At 41.0% G+C, this 20,332-nt stretch overlaps 1 protein-coding gene across 2 annotated transcripts in view; it reads right to left on the bottom strand.

Moving 5' to 3' along the window:
- DTWD2 (DTW motif tRNA-uridine aminocarboxypropyltransferase 2) overlaps positions 1-20,332 on the bottom strand; it is a 249,370-nt gene that overhangs the window by 131,696 nt on the left and 97,342 nt on the right. For both annotated transcript variants that reach the window (XM_083158436.1, XM_083158437.1), the window contains exon 3: positions 3,619-3,709. In XM_083158436.1, the coding sequence (XP_083014562.1) occupies positions 3,619-3,709 (91 nt within the window). The remainder of the gene's footprint in view (positions 1-3,618; positions 3,710-20,332) is intronic.

The following is a 20,332-nucleotide window of genomic DNA, read 5'->3' as shown; positions in this document are numbered from 1 at the left end:
CAAAACAGAACTTTCCTGACATAGTGTCCTCCCAGAAGTGAAATAATGAAACAGATTTTCTCTTCCTAATTAATATCCCAAGTCACGCACGATCTGCACAGAGTTATGTCTACACTGAGAATATATTTACAATAGCAAAAATCTGGCTAACATCCTAGGGAACATCTTTAGTATTAAAACAGCAACTCAGGGCTCTTCACATATCAAAGCTGTGTGTTTTGCAAGCTGCTTCCTTTACTTTCACATAAACTGATAAATATTATAGATCTAAAAACACTGCTTATACAGCATTAATGTCAAGGCAGTATTAGAAAAAGGATGGAAATACGCTAACAAATTAAGCAGGAGGTTGTGTCAGATCAGTGGTTCCCAATAAGGAGAGCGTGACATGGAAAGACACTCGGGGGGGGGGGAGCGTTCACTAATAAGAGAAGGGGATAGACTTGCAAAACCCCCAAGGCTATTAAATGTGTCCTGAAAGGAGAAGCAAACTAGAACGAAATGCTCATATGACAGTACGCAGAACAGAAGAACATCATAATATTACATAAACTAGTCTAAAAGGGTCTCAGATAGTGAACATACAAATATGCCACAAAAGCAGCACAGATCGTCACATTGTGTAATAACTGGAATCCATGTTCTGTGCTGCCCGTTTTGTACTCAGGGATAGGGAGCGTTCGCATTCTATAAGAATATTGGTTACTGGAAATAACATTTAATTTGCCATCTACAGTATCCAGCAAGTGCCAAGGTTTTGTAGAGTATTGTCACCAATTCTATGCCTCGAGAAGATATTTGACCAAAAGGTCACAAAAAACACATACTGCGAAGAGAGAAGAAAACTATTGTTGAAGAGATTGCAAATGATTGGTAGTGTTGGACCAACCCATGGGTGTTTATATACAGATGTAGAACTCCCAGAGGCAATGGAGTTTCCTGCCACCAGGCTCCAAGCCTTGAAGGGGTATCTGCATGTACAGCAGCACCTGTGTGGTTCACAGCGGTGATCCAAGTGTGACTGTTGTTCTCCCAAAGGAGCTATGCGGCACAACCACTTATGCTGCAGACTTAATCGGCTCTATCACAGGAGCCCTGCTAACACCTGCAATAGGGGACCGGGCAGCTCTTGCCTGGTAGTGCTCAGCCTGTGCAGCAGCAAGTGATGGTACACCTGCCGCTGCTGTAGGACTGTGAGATGTGATCCATCGGAGAACACTGATTTTAAAGGTTGCCTATTTATATGGCTACTGCTTATGGGATGGATAAAGAACATCAGAGACTGGATATAGGACAGACATCAGCTAAAAATAAAGTAGCATGTTACTCTCTGCGTTGGTGTTTCTAACAAGGTGCTGATATTATAATAAAATAAACAAAATTAAGCCCAAAATAAATATTTAGTCATATATTAAATTGAAACCATAACTTTTTTAAGACTGCTAAACTTACACTAACTGTTATGAATGCGGTGTGAAATAACAAAAAGGTTCATTTGCGGAATAAAAACCCGCTTTTTATCTACATGTTCATTTGAAATGATCAAATATCATAACTTTAAATCAACCTACAAAAAAAAACCTTTGCTGATGACTGAGGATTTAGCCACCGCCCAGAGTGAAAACCCACCCTGTGTAAATCTGCAAGTGAATTGCGAAAATATTGCAATCTGCTATCCTGTCACACATCCCTACGCAATTCACTCACTATCAAATTATTTCTGCTATCTGTGCAAATGTGATTAAGTCTGACCCTTCCACAACTCTGTGACAGATACAGGCTGATTCAGGCCATTGCTGACGGCACTCACCCTCCCCTAAAATGCCTGGGCACTCCCAGTAAACAGGTTACCACCCCCAAATGCCGACTTCCTGTCTGTTAAATTGTAAGGGGATTGCAATTCAATATTTCCTCTATTTCTGTTCCTATCTGGATCGCACATGCACGCTACGATCCGTACATATGCACAGTCACTTGATGGTCACGCGGATTGCGAATTAGTATATCAGCGATAAACTCTGAATTGGGTCCTAGAATTGCAAAATCACTGAAATGAATCAACTTATCTGTGTGGAACAGGGGAAAAATGTGAAAGACTTAATATACAATAAATCCCTGGAGAAACCATCATAAATGTTTCCATGGGGTTTAATTCTTCATAACTAGTGACTAACCTAATGCATGTATTGATAGTTTTCCATTTACTTAGGCTGCTCTATGCTATGACATTCAAGGATGAACAGCAAATTAAGGAATAGTATTGATGATTAATGACACTGCATAATCTCCAATATACAAAACACGCTAGAATGTGCCCATACACTGGTAGGATTTGGGCCGATTTCACCCGATCCAGAAAAATCAGTTCAAATCGTATGCGTTTGATGTCCCCCTTGGGTCCGATGCACTGTACCGTGCGCATCGAACCTATGACAGAGGTCCAATCTTTGTCTCGGTCCCCCTGCCGGCATCGGGGAGTTGGGTCACATGCTATAAATTGCATGTGAAAGGAGTGCATGCCATGAATCGATAGCGATCTTGCCAACTGGGAAGGTCACCAGCGGCTTAGTGGGGGGGTCAGATGGCCCCATACATTGCAGTAGTGTATGGGCACCATTTAGGTGATCAGTGAAATTAAAAATTTATCTTTAAATGTAATTTTTTGGAAACATTAGTTCCCTGCATGTCACACCCAACTGAGCTTTAAAAAAAGTGGGAAAACTCTCCAAAAATCTCTCACTTTCTTATTCTCACACCCTATTACATTTGGCCCGTGGTGTTGGAAGCAGGAAAAATGGTCATGCGTAAGGATCTGAGCGACACGAACATGTAACAAAAAGCTATTAATACGTGATTTCACTACATTACTTTTGCTCCTCTGCATCAGGCAGACATCTTAGGGCTCCTTATATTGAGGAACAGCTCACAGTCAGTGATATTATAGTAAATCAAATTACGGCATTGCGAGTTTTTGATCCAAATCAGGATACTTTCCGTAACATATGGGAGGAGCTTAAGTTCTCAGTAGTGGAATGGAAAGAGAACACTTAACTTTTTAACTAAGCTACAGGTAAACAATAATTTAACATTGAACAAATATTTTATCTTCATGGATCATGTCTGAAAATTAAAACATTGCGATTTAGTGGCTCCTAAAATTAAATTTCGTAGCATAACAGTAAATAAAAGTGTAATCAAACCTTGTATATTAATTTTAAACATTAAAGTTTGTATTAATTTGATTGCAGGATCTATAAAAAAAAACATGCACCCCCTACAATTAAAGCTATTTAACAAATATGATTAGGTCACTTAAACCCTCGCAACTTACCGTAAGTTAGATATATTTGTAAATGCTACCATTGCTCTTTAAAAAACAAAATACCTGGCATTTTATTTAGAACATGTATTTGATCTTACAGTCCTGAAATACAATTTATAATGAACACATGTTAAAGAAATATCTTCAACACAGGTGCACCAATAAGCCATATTCAGCAATTAATGTGTCAGCTTTGGGCAGAGCAGGAAATTAGATGTCGGACGGTAGTGTCTTTTCCCACAACTTCAGCCTTAACACACAGACAGATGTTGAACCCTTCCCACATCCTCACTCACCTCGGCTGGATGCTGGACAATGTATAAACAAGTGGAAACATGTATGGGTTGAGCTGGCAGGAAAGGACACAGGCACACCTTCTCAGGACGGCTAGTAAGGAAAGAATACAAAGCAAGATTAACACACAATGGAAAGAATGACAAAGAATAACGAGTACAGTTATCAGTCATCATTAAATAACACTAGTGACTGGCAGAGAGACAATCATAAAATCAAATTTCTAAAAGTCAAAGCCTCACAATTTCTAGTAACCTTATGAACATAACCCATAATAAAATAAAACCAGTGACGGTAACACACACAAAATAAAACGACAAATCATTTATCAGTGGACAAAGTGAAATTACTACTTTTGAGGGACAGTGTTAAACAAAGCAAAGTTATTTCCAGTAGACTATTCTGTTGTATTATGGCTTTGAGCCAGATTCTGATCTGGATAGTGTCGCTTAGCTGCATGGTAGCAGTGGTGTAATACCGTACAGCTAACATTCAAATGTTGTAGGAGGCCTCTGTATGAAATAGATGCCTCGTCAGCATCTAAGAGTCCTTCGCCCAAAATTAAAAACATCTAATCATGAAAATCATTTGGTGCTCTCATCCAGTCTGCTTAAACCAAAACTTACTCAGACTGGTTGTTGCACCCCTGTGCCAGGTCCAGAAAGTCTGAGTTCATGGACGCAACCCTGGGCATGGTAAGACTACAGAATGGGAGTCACTCACGTTTAGTAGGACGGTTCTGGTTCTCTGCCCCCTCATATATTCTGCGGAAAGGGATGGCTGCGAGCGATCAAGTAGGACACATTCTGTCATACCCACAAACATTGAATTATGACAGAAATCATCAGGTTTTGTTAGAGATGTGCAGGTTCAGATTTACACTGTTCTTATCACCAAATTATCACTAGTCTGTATTTTTTCAATTGGCTATCGGCTGTTACGTGTTTTAAATAGCCAATCAGATCCGACTGTGAGAATTGAGTAAATCTGGGTAAAACCAACCAAACCCGCACATCTCTAATTTTTGTACTAAACTGCATATGTGCACTACAGTATATAAAAAACATCTAATATATAAATGAATGAATACGGTCCAGACCAATGGTTCCCAAACTCATTTCTCAATGCACCCTAACAGTCCAGATTTCAGGATATCCTTCTGTTGAGCACAGATGGTTTCATCATAATTACTTACTGTATGTACTAATCATCTGTGCTCAAACATGGATATGAATAGTGCACTTTTTTGGACTAAGGGCCAGATTCTGAGCTGGGAAAAAAGTAAGAAAGAGCAAACACAACATAGCACCTGGATGAATAGCATGTGCAGAGAGATTTACAGGAGTATTCAATGTTTTTTGAGAGTCTGGCTCACCGCTCACTGTTCTGTGTCCCTGTGATCTCGCTGAAGTGCTCGGCACTTTTTCTTATCTCCTCATTTCTGACTTCCTCAGTATTCATTTCTGACTTCCTCAGTATTCAACTTGTGGCCAGCTCGCCGGCCCCTTTTGCGAACTTAGCATAATTATGCGAGTTCAAATGGGAGTGCTGTAACTGGAGACATCGGTTTTCTCCTGCTCTCCACGTGAGCTGGTCAGACTGGGATATGAGCAGGGTGTTCATTTCAGCAGCGTGTTCCTCGCATTTGTGGACTTGTATTTTTTTTACAAAGGTTTAGAAAGGTTAATGTTTTGTTCAGTATTTATTTTACAACAAATGGCTGTGTGACTATTTTAATTGGGTTTGTGCAGAAGGGTGTATTTTGTTCTGTTTGGCCTTTATCCTTGTGTTGTGCTTTTAGCATTGTTTCTTTGCCCTGTGTTTTTATTTAATTTATTTTATAATTGTTAGCGTGTTTAAAAGCCTGTTTGGGGGTTAGGTGAGGAAGAAGAGAGGAAGCATGGGAAATTACTAGGAGCATTCCAAAATGATTTCTTATTGGTTACCATTAAAATAACTTATTAAATTCCAAATAAATTAATATAGAAGTACAGCATTATGGCACTTGCAATAATTACATTAGAGTACATTTTTTTTTAATTTATAAGCCATAAAAAACAAAAAAAATAACAACTTTAACAAAGATAGCCCTACAGTTCACCTAAAAAAGATGCCGAGGGAAAAATGGAGAACATCTCTAAAAAAAGAAACCAGCAGGACTCGCAATTTGTGCATTGAATACACTTTGAGAGAGACACTAAAATCCCCATTGAACAGACATGGGGAGAAGTGCAGGGTGAACTGAGTTAGCTTCGCAAAATATTTTTGGAGAAGCAACAGAGCTGAATACAGGGAAGCACAAAATAGGAGAGAAAAGTTCACTACTCTTCAAAAAACATGCACACTCACCGTTATTTACGGCGACATAGGAGCATTGAATACATGCCTTAGATTTGGGAGGGATGAATTTCAGTGCAAAAATAAAGTGGTCCAGCATTTCTTTGCTACACGATGTCACACTGGTCAATGTTTGTGGATCAGACTCAGAACTTGTAGCATTTTTGTTGGGAGTAGAAAGGAAAGTTGCTGGTTACATATACTGCCTACTCATAAATCAAACTAGAGTGGGCAGTTGGCAAGGATCCCGAAGCAGGGGAGCACAGTCTAACTCTTCTGTAGGGACTACCACAAGGAGGTTTACATTTTGCTGTGTCTTGGGAGCAGGTCACAGCCTGCTCAGGACACCCACAACTAGCTTGGAGAATGATGGCACAACATAGAAAAGACTATGAAGTAGAACTAGATACACTGAAGAATATGCAGAAAGGTAGAACTTAAGTAACTCCAGTGAATAACTGAGACTTGATCCAGGGACTCCAATGAATTCAATAATAGAGACTTGGTCCGGAAACTCTGGAAATAACAAAGGACTTGAACTGGGGACTCTGGTTAATAACTGAACCCTTGATCCTAGAAATCAGGTATGCTGCAAACGTAAACTACTTCTGGAAAATATACTAAAGGCTGGATCCGTGAACTTAGTCGGCCATCACAGAACTTCTGAGAAGCATCATTATCAGGGAATCTCTGACAGAGCACCAGCAACTCTCAGGCTTAGGAGGAAGTTGTTCCAACCCAGAGGATATCCTGAAGACAGCTTTTAAACCCTTAGGGGTAAATGTACTAAAATGGGTGTTTTATTGAAAGTAATAAGTTGCCCATAGCAACCAATTATTTATTTATTAACAGTTTCTTATATAGCGCATACATATTCCACAGCGCTTTACAGAGTATAGTTGAACATTCACATCAGTCCCTGCCCCAGTGGAGCTTACAATCTATATTCCCTACCATCATATCACATGCAAAGTAAGCCAATACTTGCCCTATATAAGTAATGTGTTTATTTGCACCCCTTGCTTTACAAAATTACTTGTCTTGATGCAGAGAGACTTAGTTTATTCCTAACTCAGAGAATGAGGCCCGTGGTTGGGGAAACCCTAGCCCAAACTATGTTCTATGAACAAGAGAGAGAAAATGGGCAGTATTCATGTTCTTTTGAGAGCTGTGACAGCAAGCAGTGCTGATTGCTCGCCGTCACAGCTCGCGGGTCAGTTGAATACTTGCTGGGTTTTTACAGCAAGATAGAAACGGCCTGTGCAGCCGCCAAAACAGCGAGGCTCATGACTAAATGCAGCGGGTTCCCTGCATTAGCCGCGAGTCTCGCCGTTAGGGGGTATCCTCGCCGTCCTCTGACAGCAAGGATTCCCCCGGAATGTTGAGTAGGGTGAGCGGCCGCGCAGTCTTAAACGACAAGGGTGGCTTGTTTTTGGCGATCCTCGCCGTTTAACACCCTTGCCATCCGCATTGAATATGGCCCTTTGATGGGAATGCACGCCATGCTGTTAGATGTTTGAAGGACTTTGGATATTTTACAATTTAGGGAGTTTACAATTTGCATGACAAAAGGCTGGTTTTCAACATGGTTGCAGAAATATAAAAATGTGACCATATATTTCACCAACTAACGAAGACAAAATTACAAGGCATAGGCTAGGAGAAAATGCAAACCAATGTCATGACATGACACAGGAAGGTGGAGTGATGGGGTAACACATTCCAGAGCATAGAAGACACAGCAGCTGTGTAGTAAATACAGCAAGGTATTCTCCTCTACTGGGCATTATTAATGCAATATTGTTGCACATTCTAAAGGCCATTATTAACCCTTTCAGTGCCAATGTTGCTGTAAGCGATCTTCAAAATACCTGCTAAAAATGCCAGCATTGCTTACAGTGACTTTTCTTTTAGTATAAATAAATACAACTACAGCCAAGTCAATGAATTGAAGTTTAGTTGAATATTGCACCCAGAAGAAAATCACTGTGCGCGGTACTGGCATTTTTAACGGATATTTTTAGTAACTCTCACAGCAACATTGGCAGTCAAAGGGTTAATAAAAAGGTTTGCTTGGCAATTTTCACACCTATTTTGACACATTTCCTTGACACTAAAAGGGTTAACTGAGTTATTGTAATCTATTGTCAGTTTATACTGATATTTTATGTTCTATTTGGCAGGCAGCATCACACGTAACTTGCTAAAAACATATCACAACATTATATTCTACTGTGCATTATGACTGGCACAAAGTACCAGGTGTCGCATGATACAGGCTGTATTACATTATATATTTTACGAAGGTTGTTGCCTGGCTTATACACTTGTTGCAACACATATTCCAACAGTGCACCAAATACGATGAACCTTCTCTGCTGCAGGTTGTCTGGAGATTCTACTTCTATGTGAAACACTGTGGAAATGTGCAATTACCTAAACTCCCAATCCAGCTCTCTGTATACCCCACACAGCTGTAATTGTCCATGCATCAACTGAAGACTGCCGTTAGAGGACCAGTTCTCTAATGCAATTTTAATACTTTATTACACAGTGCCTAAAGGCAAGCTAACAAAATAATAAAAATAATATATAAATTGGGGACCGGTACTTATGTATTATCTGGGCTCCCATGTTAAATGCACCCCATTTTTTCATACCCCTACTATCCAACTACGCATGGAGTAGATTTTATATAGTGTGGCGAGCGCAGCGAGCCACCGTGCCCGAAGCGTGGCGAGTGCAGCGAGCCCCACGAGGGGATGCGGTCTCATAAGAAAAACGGGAGCCCAGATATTACATAAGTACCTGGGGACCTTCATAAAGGCATTCCCCTTTATTTACATTTACATTCTTTGGGGCAGATGTATTAAGCCTGAACAAGAGATAAATGCAAGGGTGATAAGGAGAGATAAATGTCCAGCCAATCAGCTCCCTACTGACTTTTTTCAAACACAACCTGTAACATGGCAGTTAGCAGGTGATTGGCTGGGCGTTTATCTCTCCTTATCACCCTTGCATTTATCTCTTGTTAAAGCTTAATACATCTGCCCCACTATGTGCTATGCTCAATCCTGGGACAGCTTTCTCCATAATGCACAACAGGAGAGCATTGGAGGTAAAGAGGAGACCATCTAATAGTGACATGTCCTTTCTAATCAAATTACCCAATTAATGTAACTATAGAGGGTTGGGGGGGGGACAAGTTTTTTTGTTTAACCAGTTTTTGTTAAAACCATATTTTTCTTTTGCATTAATGTTTTAATAGCAAAATGCTATGTATTACAAGTCTTGATCAACCATGTTTAATACTTTTTAACATCATCCATCCAAAGTTATTAGGCACTGATATGATCTATTTGAAATATTTAAATAAAAACAATTTTAGATTAAACATAATTAAAACATGCAAAAGTGCGTTTCAAAGAAATGCACAAACACAAAAAAAAGGAGTTAAGCAGTATCAATGGATATTTCACAAAGTAAACATGAAGAGTAAACCATAAAGATTTTGTTAAGATTGTGAGTGTGGGTTTTTTCCTGTCCAATGGAATGTTGGGGGAGAAGCTTGATGCTAGGCAGATTTAGCACCTCTCTTATCTTATTCACCTCCCTATATCTTTGTTGTGTTGTTACTGCATTGATTCAGCTTATTTAGATGAAGACCACAGGCAACAATAATGTGGAATAATGCCAGTGAATCCCTTACAATAGGCTTTTCATAAAGAAGTCACAGTTTTATGCCTGTAGTCACAGTATATATATATATATATATATATATATATATATATATATATATATATATATATATATATATATATATATATATATATATATGGCTTAAACCAAACAAATCTCTAGCTATATAATGCTGGTCATGAGCATTTTCCTCCCTGTCTACAAGACTTTCACTGAAATAAATGAAGCTTGTTATCAAGTCCACTTGTTTCCTTTGCAACATGGTACCAGTAGTTTGTGAAGTGCTTCATTTAAAAAAAAGTTTTGTTTGTAAAATTAGATTTTACTGCTCCTAAACATTTGTTCATTGAATGGTTTGGAAAAATAGGATATTAAATATACAGTTAAACAAGTAAAATGTACAAATAACATTCTAAAATTATCCTGTTTAAAATCTGTAAATAAATAATTGTTGGCAGCTGGCACAGCTGCTGAGAAACACTATATTCAAGTCCCAGTAAATATTCAGAAGAAGTGCTGTACTATATAGGAGAAACAAGGAAGGAATAGACAGATACTAGGTGGCAGGTATAACATTAGTATAGAACTTATGCAAGTTGATGTACAAAGTTTAAGCTTTTGATTTAATAACTAGCAAACTATATGATTCATACTGAGTGAAGTATTCCGTTTTACTTATTTTACATGTTGCTGTAATACAACAGGATTGGAAAGGGTACTAGTATGAAGGTGAGCATTATGTACTGAGAGCAATCATATCACCTTCAAATAAGCACATACTTTACTAGCATGTTTACTACATGTTTCTAGCACAGTGTGGTCTGTATATCAGCACTGATATGCAAACCAGACCTGTGATAGAAACACCACAGCAGACAGCGACACCCCAGCCAGGGAGCAGGAACTGCATGGGTTTTCAAAGATAGCGGGTGCTAGAATGAACACTTTTTTACTTTATTGTATATTTCCAATGCTGCAAATCAACACTTTGGTGGTTGAATGAACTTGGGAGTGCAATTTCTATATATTATCTATATCCTGGCAACTTTGATAAAACATTGGACACTGAAGGTCCCACTTCCTCTGCAGTATAAAGATCACAAAAATAAAGCAAAATATACTATGTTAAGTTATTAAAGTTTTCTAGCAACACAGGGAAAAGTGTTCTAGCCATGAAAGTGTAAATAAGAATTTCTCTACCTTAGAAATTTGACGGCAGATAAGAACCATTTGGCCCATCTAGTCTGCCCCTTTTTTTACCCTTAAGGTAATCTCAACCCTTTTTAATCCTTATTTCTTTGTAAGGATATTCATATGCCTATCCCAAGCATGTTTAAATTGTTCTACTGTCTTAGCCTCTACCACGTCTGATGGGAGGCTATTCCACTTATCCACTACCCTTTCTGTGAAGTAATTCTTTCTAACATTTCCCCTGAACCTACCTCCCTCCAGTTTCAGTGCATGTCCTCGTGTTCTATTACTTCTTTTCCTTTGAAGAAAATTTCCCTCCTGTACTATGTTAAAACCCTTGATATATTTGAAGATTTCTATCATGTCCCCCCTTTCCCTTCTCTGCTCCAAACTATACATGTTAAGATCTTTTAGTCTATCCAGGTAAGTTTTGTGATGTAGGCCATGCACCATTTTAGTTGCCATTCTTTGTACACTCTCCAATGTATTTATATCCTTCTGAAGATATGGTCTCCAGAACTGGACACAGTATTCCAGATGAGGCCTAGAAAAGTGGCATTATTACGTCTTTTTTTCTGCTACTGATTTCTCTCCCTATGCAACCAAGCATCTGACTAGCCTTCCTCATTGCTTTGCTACATTGTTTTCCTGCCTTTAAGTCACTTGAAATAGTGACTCCTAGATCTCTTTCCTCATCAGTAGTTTCCATTATGGTACCCTTGATACTATATTGAGCCTTTGGGTTTTTGGGTGCATAATTTAGCATTTTGCATTTTCTAGCATTAAACTGTAGTTGCCATGCTCTTGACCAATTCTCAAGTTTACTTAGATCATCAGTCATTTGATTTACCCCTCCTGGTGTGTCTACTCTGTTGCATATCTTTGTGTCATCTGCAAAAAGGCATACTTTGCCTTCAATACCATTTGCAATGTCACTAACAAAGATATTAAAGAGCACTGGTCCAAGTACAGATCCCTGGGGTACTCCACTGGTAACATGTCCCTCCATAGAATGCACTCCATTTACTACAACTGTCTGTTTCCTATCCTGCACCAGGTTCTTATCCATTTAATTGTTTTATAATCCAATCCCACACTTTCAAGTTTATTTAGCAGCCTGCGATGTGGGACAGTGTCAAATGCCTTACTAAAGTCTAGATACTGTATGCCACATCTACAGCCCCCCCTTCATCTAGAATTTTGGTCACGGAGTCAAAAAAGTCAATGAGACTTGTTTGGCATGATCTCCCTGCAGTAAAACCATGCTGTTTTGGATACTGTAAGTTGTTTAATTTAAGATATTCCTCTATTCTTTATTTTAATAGTGTTTCCATTAATTTCCCTACTACTGATGTAAGGCTCACTGGTCTGTAGTTACTTGCTTCTTCTTTGCTTCCGCTTTTGTGCAGTGGAACTAAAGTGCATGTGCACCTTGCATATGAAGGGGTTAAGCCAAGGGTTTAATTTTATTCTGTAAACAGACAATGCCCCATTTCCAGGTTTAAACAAGTTCCATAACAGGATAACATAATTACTATTAGCACAAGGTGACATAAATGCTAGAAGAAACCAGCAAAGTTACAAGGAGGATGGGGCCATGTTTAATCGAAAGCATTGAACTTAAAGCTGGCCATACATCAGAACAATTTCAGGCCTAAGACACGATTTGGACAGGTCGTGCAATGCATTGTGTGTGTTTTGAGTGCACATCATGAGGTGTTTCGGTACGTGGGTCGTGTGGTGGATCCTCAGATCTTATGTGCTGCTCATAAGATCTGAAGATATTGTGAACGACCAGTATGCTGGGACTTGAAGAACTTATGATAGATCTAATGTGAAATTACACACATAAGATCTATCATGTGTCTGGGAAGCTGCCAGGGAAATCGTTACACGACTTGGATCTTATGCTTGTCATCCTAAGGTATGGCCAGCTTAACTGTGCATGTTATGTATGAGTATAAGCATAACTACATGGTACTAGGATATTGGGCACCATTTAGACCCATATGCAGATTATCAGAAGAAAGTGCATGTGCACGGTATGTGCAGGGTCTTCTTTGTGAATGGGACGTGGCTGCTCAAAAAGCGATTGACATGTGGCAGGCGTTTGGGGGCTTAACGCCCGCATTTTCCGGGAGTGTCCCAGAAAACGCAGGTGTTCAATGTCCGTTGGGAGGTACGGCAGCTGACATCAGCAGCGGCCTCCTCCCCCCGACCTTCACAGTGCCGAGTGAGTCTACACTTACCGAGAGCTGCAAGCAGTGTAAAAATCAATAGATGGCGAATAAGTTCCCCCCCAGTGTGCACGCCTGCAGACGCTCAGCTGTGCACAGGGGAGAAAGCTTTGCAGGGTGGTGTTTACCTGCTCGCTGGACTCCAAACACTCACAGCCCACCAAGCACGGCTGAATCAGGCCCATTGTGCGCTTTATTAAGTTTTAAATATAATAACTGAAACACATGTTGCAATAAAATATTCTCTTATACAGAGCAAAGCAACCATTCTTATATACACACGCTGTCTTGAAACAAGCTTACATTGTGTAGTAATACTTTTACTTCAACACATTCAAAATGAGACATTCTGGTATTAAACATAATGAGGTATGCAAGAAAACATCAGTCTATAAATCAAAGTAACACCGGAATGTAAAAAAAAAAAATTTAATCAGACTTTAGAAAGTAGCAATGATGGTTTATTGAAGCTAAGATTTAATAGGCGTGTTAATGCCTAGCCCTAGACGTGATTATTGAGATTATAAGCAATGACATAACAGCAGTTAATATATTGTTTCAATTGCCACAATAATTAGGTGCGAGGAAACTGCTATACAAACACTTTCTTTATAATGCTTGGCTCCAGCTAATCAATTATAGCCGAAAGAAATCAGAAGCCTGTTATTTGCAGCGTGGACTCTTAACACAGTCTAGAACACTCGCTCAGGTTTCAGGTATTTCATAAAGAAAATCATGCAAGGATTGACCTGTATTAGATTTAGGAGGTGAGAGGTAAGCCATGTAACTCCAGAGCAGAAGACATGATGGAACATCAAAGAGACTATTCTATTTTCAGCACAAATAACTCGAAGCACTACTAATAGGGACTGTGAATGGCAGATGATGTCACCTATACCACACAAAGACAAAGCTTAAAGAAAAACAGGCAGCAGAAGCCTACAAAAAGCCCATGTGTTTCATACTTCCATGGGATAACCTTTCTCTGCAGGGAGCTGAGCCTCAGAAGAGTCATCTGATTTTAATCATGAGTAGTCAACAGTTGGATAGCAGCAGACCCATCAAACCACAAAAGAAAGCACAAGCACTCCGCCATCCCCACCTCTGAAGCATAAATGGTCATTGTAAATTGGGACCTTTTCCAGGATGAGTGACCATTTTAAAATAAAACTCGAACTACTGTTCATATTATCCACAGACAATGACTGTAAGGGTTATGATTAGAAACTGTTAAAGAAAAAAAAGTTGCCTGTGGCTTTCGAACTAATGACCTATGCTAGGTCAGTGCTTCCTCTGTATTCATAATTAATTAGTTATATTTATTTTTTTAAGCAAAGTAACTAAAATGACCCACACTAAAAGTTTGTTATTAAATTAGTATATATTATACTTAAAAACCCCTAACACTTTTTAGCGCCCTAACACTCAAAGGCCGAAGTTGCTATTTTTTTAATTGAATCGTGTGAAAATCAGGAAAGCACATACTTGCAATAAGTGGAATTTTTGTGCGATAAGGTCATTAACTTAATGCATTATTGTGGCCAATTAAATTCCCCTAAAAGGAGTGTGTATAGGTCTATTTGTTAAAGGGAAATGTACAATTGAAATCATGACCTCAGTGCTGTGACCTGACTTCATAAAAATATGAGACTTCCGGTGGGCGGACCAAGTAGCTGGCCGCATCTTATGAGCTCTCCTGCTCCAGGCTCCAGAAAAGCTGATCGGGACCAGTTGCTGGCGTCAGCTAACAGCGGGAGACCTTGGGGTACTGGCAGCGGAGATAGCGGTGGGTAAGAGGCGCCAATCCCCGGCTCCCCACCAAAGAAACAGCCCCGGAATCACCGCTCCCTGCACGGCGCTGAGAAAGACGGGCGCCATCTTGGAGTCCTGTCCCGCTCCTTACCTCGCGGCGACACGCAGTACATCCACCGCCGGAGACTCTGCTTGCCTCCCCCCGCTGCCCACAGAAGTGCTAGACCCTAAACGGCCCCCTGCTAGCCTGGGACGGCTACAGTGCAGACGGGAGACGACTCGTGGATCCCGGCGGCCATCTTGGTAGAGGCAGCCGGAGCTGGGCTGCACTGCAAACGCAGCTACCAGCACACAGCAGCGAGGTACTGAAAAAACAGGAGACTGCCAAGTGAGTACCCACAGTGAGACTGTGACAAGCCCCAACCCCTACCAATTACTGCAAGCATATTATACTCTGTGAGGACTGAGAGGAAAGGCCGCCATTTTGTGACACCAGCAGCACGCTGACCACAATTATATGACCTCACCTCCCCTAAACCTGCTTTCAGGATACATAGACTCATATTTCTGCAACAACTGCTAATCTTCCTACAGTATGTCTTCCCATATCTGGTAGACACTTTGCACTGGCAGTGGGTGAAAACACTGAGAGACTTCGTGCCCTACACCCTGAACACAATTCTGGTAGACGCAGATCCTAACAGAGTCAGGGGCATTCTGACCACCGTACCCCCACTGCACACATTGGTGCGGTGCTTCTCCTATTTACATACAAAACCCTGGGACCAGCTCTTCCCCCATGCAGTGAAGTGAAACTCTCACTGCCAAGCTGAAACAGGCGAAAGAGAACCGGATGGTCACATACCTTACGTCTTACATAAGACGACGCTACACCTCTGACGAGATATAACCCCCCTCACACGGAAGTGATCTCGTTACCATTGTCCTATGACACAGTACATCATGGAAAAATACGTGGGAAAAGCTTCAAAGGGAGGCAGGAGTGGTACTTCGGCTAAAAACAAAGATACACGGGCGTCCTCCTCCCAGGCTTCTAGCACACCATCGTCACCGGCCGACAATAGGTCACCCCAAGAGACAAGTTTCCCTACACATAGCTCTTCAGCCATTGCGAGAGCTCACGAAATCACTGCTATATTGTCACCCTTATTAGATGAAAAATTAGCAGGCCTGAAAGAAGCCATTGAATCTGCAGTTGCCCAGTTGGGAGACCACAGCTCCAGATTCGAAGAAGCTGAACAACGCATTTCAAACGTGGAAGACGACTTGCTTACAGCTAAAAACAGGATTGCGTCACAAGAGGCCACCATAATGGCTATCCAGGACAAACTAGAGGATCTGGAAAATAGAAATCGGAGGAACAACTTGCGTCTCATTGGCCTACCAGAAACCGTTAAACAGCGAGACTTGATGGATCTAGTCTCCAAGTGGCTACCGGAGGAACTGCATTGCTTACCAAGAACCGGTTCCATGCTGATAGAGCGAGCCCACCGTATCGGCCCAGATACTCCAACAGGGCGGCGTAGACCACGTCCGGTCATCTTCAAATTTCTAAATTACCTAGATAAAGTGCTAGTGCTTGATGCTTACCGTAAAGCCGGAGAGCTACACTACCAAGGCGAAAGACTGCTACTGTTCCAAGACTTCTCTTACCAGGTGGCGATGAAGAGGAAGGATTTTGCTCCAGTATGTAAATCTTTGTTTGATGCTGGCATCAAGTTCGCACTTCTCTACCCGGCAAAATTACGTATTCAGCGAGATGGGAGGCAGCACTTCTTCGACTCTGCTTCTGCGGCCCAGAATTATATAGATTCTATTACGAGAGACACCTTACCCCTGTCTGGGGCTGAATGACTGCTAACACCAAAGATCCGCAAGTATAGTGCCCCTGTTGCAGGGTTGTATGACGATAACAATGTCTAATCTCCGCTTACTTCATTTATTTTTGATTACATGTAATGTGTCCACAAGTTTCGCTAATTTAGCCACACTACCGTGTGTGATATGGCCCCCTCTTCATTTACACCTAATCAGTTGTTCTATTATTAATAATAGTTATGTTTGGCCCGGTTGGCCTACAGTTTGGGTTCACAAAATTAGGAAAAAAGTTAGAACTGTTGTGATATTATTATTATGCAGTTGGTCTTCTTGGTGGGATGTTTGTCTAGAACTACATGTGATGGTGCTCCAGCTCGCTGGGACTGGAGACCCCACAAATCAATCATTAATCCTAATTATGATACTTCCAAAGTCTGGTATAGGTTGAAATGAGCACACTACCGAAAGACACACTCATCACACGTAAATCCATTAGATTTTTGACATGGAACATAGAAGGCCTTAACACTCCACTTAAAAAGAAAAAGGTTTTGCAACATCTAAAAAGGTTGAAACCAGATGTTGTGGTGTTGCAGGAAACACACTGGAAGGAGGGTGACCCCAACACTTTAAGAGATAACTGGTTCACAGAGTTCTTTGTAGCCTCTTACTCAGCCAAACAGCGTGGTGTACTGATAATCATAAGAAAATCTTTAAGATACGAAGTCTTAGATAGTTTACAAGACCCGGAGGGCAGATATTTATTTTTAAAACTAAAAATAGAAGGGGAGCTGTTTACACTAGCGACTTTATATGCACCCACCGGCCCTAATTCTAGCTTCTTCACAGAATTATTTGTACACCTACAGGATTGGGCGGAGGGCCACATAGCTCTGGGAGGTGACTTCAACGTAACCCAACAACAATTCCTAGACAAATCTAACAATGCAGTTAGAAACTCCCCACCCCCTGCCTTAGATCTACTGATACGTTCCTTGGGACTTTCAGACCCTTGGCGACACATGCACCCAGTGGAAAGGGACTACACCTTTTACTCCCATCCTCATAATACTTCTTCGAGGATTGACTACTGGCTTCTCCCCACTCCATTACTCAATAGGGTACTCCAATCGAAAATTGAGCCGATAATGATATCGGATCATGCCCCAACATGGTTTGAACTTTCTTTACCTTCTCCCCTCACTCACTCCTATAATTGGAGATTCCCATCCTACCTAGCTGAATCTCCTGATTTTAAACTAGAGTTGCAACAACATTTCCTAAACTATGTAGATGATAACATTCAACACATGGATGACATCAATCTGTTTTGGGCCGCGTCGAAACCCGTTATACACGGGCATATAATAGCATATGTAGCGGCTAAAAAGAAGGCCCTAAATGCCAGATACATGGAACTTAGCATGGCAGTTTCCACTTCCTACGCAGCCATGCTACAAGATACCTCCCCAACTTCCAGACAGCATTACCTAGACACTAAGGCATTGTATGATACTCTATGTACAGAAAGAGCGCAGAGCTCTATAGACTTTCAAAAACAAAGATACTTTCGCTGGGGAAACAAATCGGGCAGATTATTAGCTTCAATCGCCCGCGGACAACACCCGCAAACTCACATCTCTACAATTCTTACGGAAAAAGGGCAACACACTAATGCAACAGAAATTGCAAACTCCTTTCTAGACTACTATACTAACCTCTACACTTCACCCCCAGATCACCCAACGCTGGGTATGGATTTCCTCAGACGTGCCGCACTTCCCACATTAACCCAAACCGAGAGAGAGACCCTAGCTGCAACTATCACTGATCAGGAGCTTGAATTGGCTATAAAGGGCCTGCCTAAAGGAAAGTCCCCGGGACCAGATGGGCTAGGGGCCGACTACTATAAAATTTTAGCACCGCATCTTCGGCCACACCTTCTATCACTGTATAACTCCATCCTATCTGGAAACAATGCCCCTCCTGACTTCAATCACGCTAGAATAATAGTGATACCAAAACCAGGGAAAGACCCACAAATAGTCACTTCCTACCGCCCAATATCGTTGTTAAATCAGGACCTCAAATTGCTGACTACCATAGTGGCACATAGATTACAGTTGGTGTTGCCGAAGCTGCTCCATTCCTCTCAAACAGGTTTTGTTAGAGGCAGGTCCTCAGTACACAACATAAGACAGGTGGTAGCAGCCATAACCAAGGCACTCTCTGTGCCGGATGGAAGATCCCTTCTAGTAAGCTGTGATGCTGATAAGGCCTTCGATCGGGTCTCCTGGTCTCACCTATTGAGGATATTCCACGTCCAACAATTTGGGGTAGGATTTATCACTCTCTTCCGAAGGTTATATGACAATCCCACAGCAATTCTAACTGTTAACGGTCTAAATACCACCTGCTTTAAACTAACCCGGGGCACAAGACAGGGCTGTCCTCTCTCGCCATTATTGTTTGACCTGGCCATAGACCCACTTATTAGACTGTTTTACTCTCAAACTGACTGGCATGGGATAAAATTTGGAACAACTGAGCTAAAGGTCTCGGCCTATGCTGATGATCTTCTCTTATATTTTACCAATCCACAAGTAGCATTTCCAGGATTTCTGCATACATTGTCAGAATTTGAACAAATATCGGGATTTCTGATCAACAAACTAAAGACCAAAGCCCTGGCATTACACAAAGGAGCGACATTGGGTTGGAATGCAAGATTCCCATTTTTGTGGGCAGACAGATCCTTGCAATATTTAGGTCTAACAATACCGATAGACCCGGCCCACCTATATTCGGCCAATTACCCCTCGATAATATCTAAATTGATAGCGGATCTCCGTTCATGGCAATCACTGCCTTTATCGTATATTGGCAGATGCCATATGATTAAAATGATTGCATTTCCTCGATTACTATATAACATCCAAATGCTCCCTCTCCTGATAAAAGATTCAGACTTACGCATTATAAATTCGGCTATTAGTAAATTCATTTGGGATGGGAAGAAACCCAGAATATCCATGTTCAAATTGTCTCAACATGCCTCCCTAGGGGGAATTAATCTACCATGCATTAAAAGCTACGCACTAGCTGCCAATTTTCGCTATGCGATCGACTGGATACACTCGACCAATAATTATGTGAACATGACTATTGAACAGGCATTTTGCCCTGGTGTGCCATTACCTAGCCTTTTACATATGAGGCCGTCGAATTACCCTGTCGAAGTTACTGGAAATTTATTGCTAATTACAACATGCCAGGCATGGCGGGCTTCACGATCCAGATTAGGGTTGTCCACACATGACACGCTATTCAACTCACTGCAATACAACGCTCAAGTTAATGCACAGATATTACAAAACAGCAGACTGGCCAAACAATGTGACATAGCGGGACTAAGGCTACTATCGCATTTTGTGGACGAGGAAGGTAAAACAGTATTGTCTTATCAACAAATTTGTGATAGCTACCCAAATGTGGCCATCCCCTTGTATGCATACTTCCAACTGAGGAGTTATGTTACCAGTCAGATTAAACAAATCCCAACTGCAGATATTTCTACAGGACTGGATGTAATGATTAAACATGCCCAGAATAGGCCATGTAATACCTCTCTGTTATACTTACATATTAAGAGGCGCTTGGA

Source organism: Crinia signifera, chromosome 1 (assembly GCF_055691185.1).
Source record: "Crinia signifera chromosome 1, ASM5569118v1, whole genome shotgun sequence".
Lineage (NCBI taxonomy): Eukaryota > Metazoa > Chordata > Amphibia > Anura > Myobatrachidae > Crinia > Crinia signifera.
The sequence above is the reverse complement of the archived record's forward strand: the minus strand, read 5'-3'. Positions and strand labels throughout refer to the sequence as shown.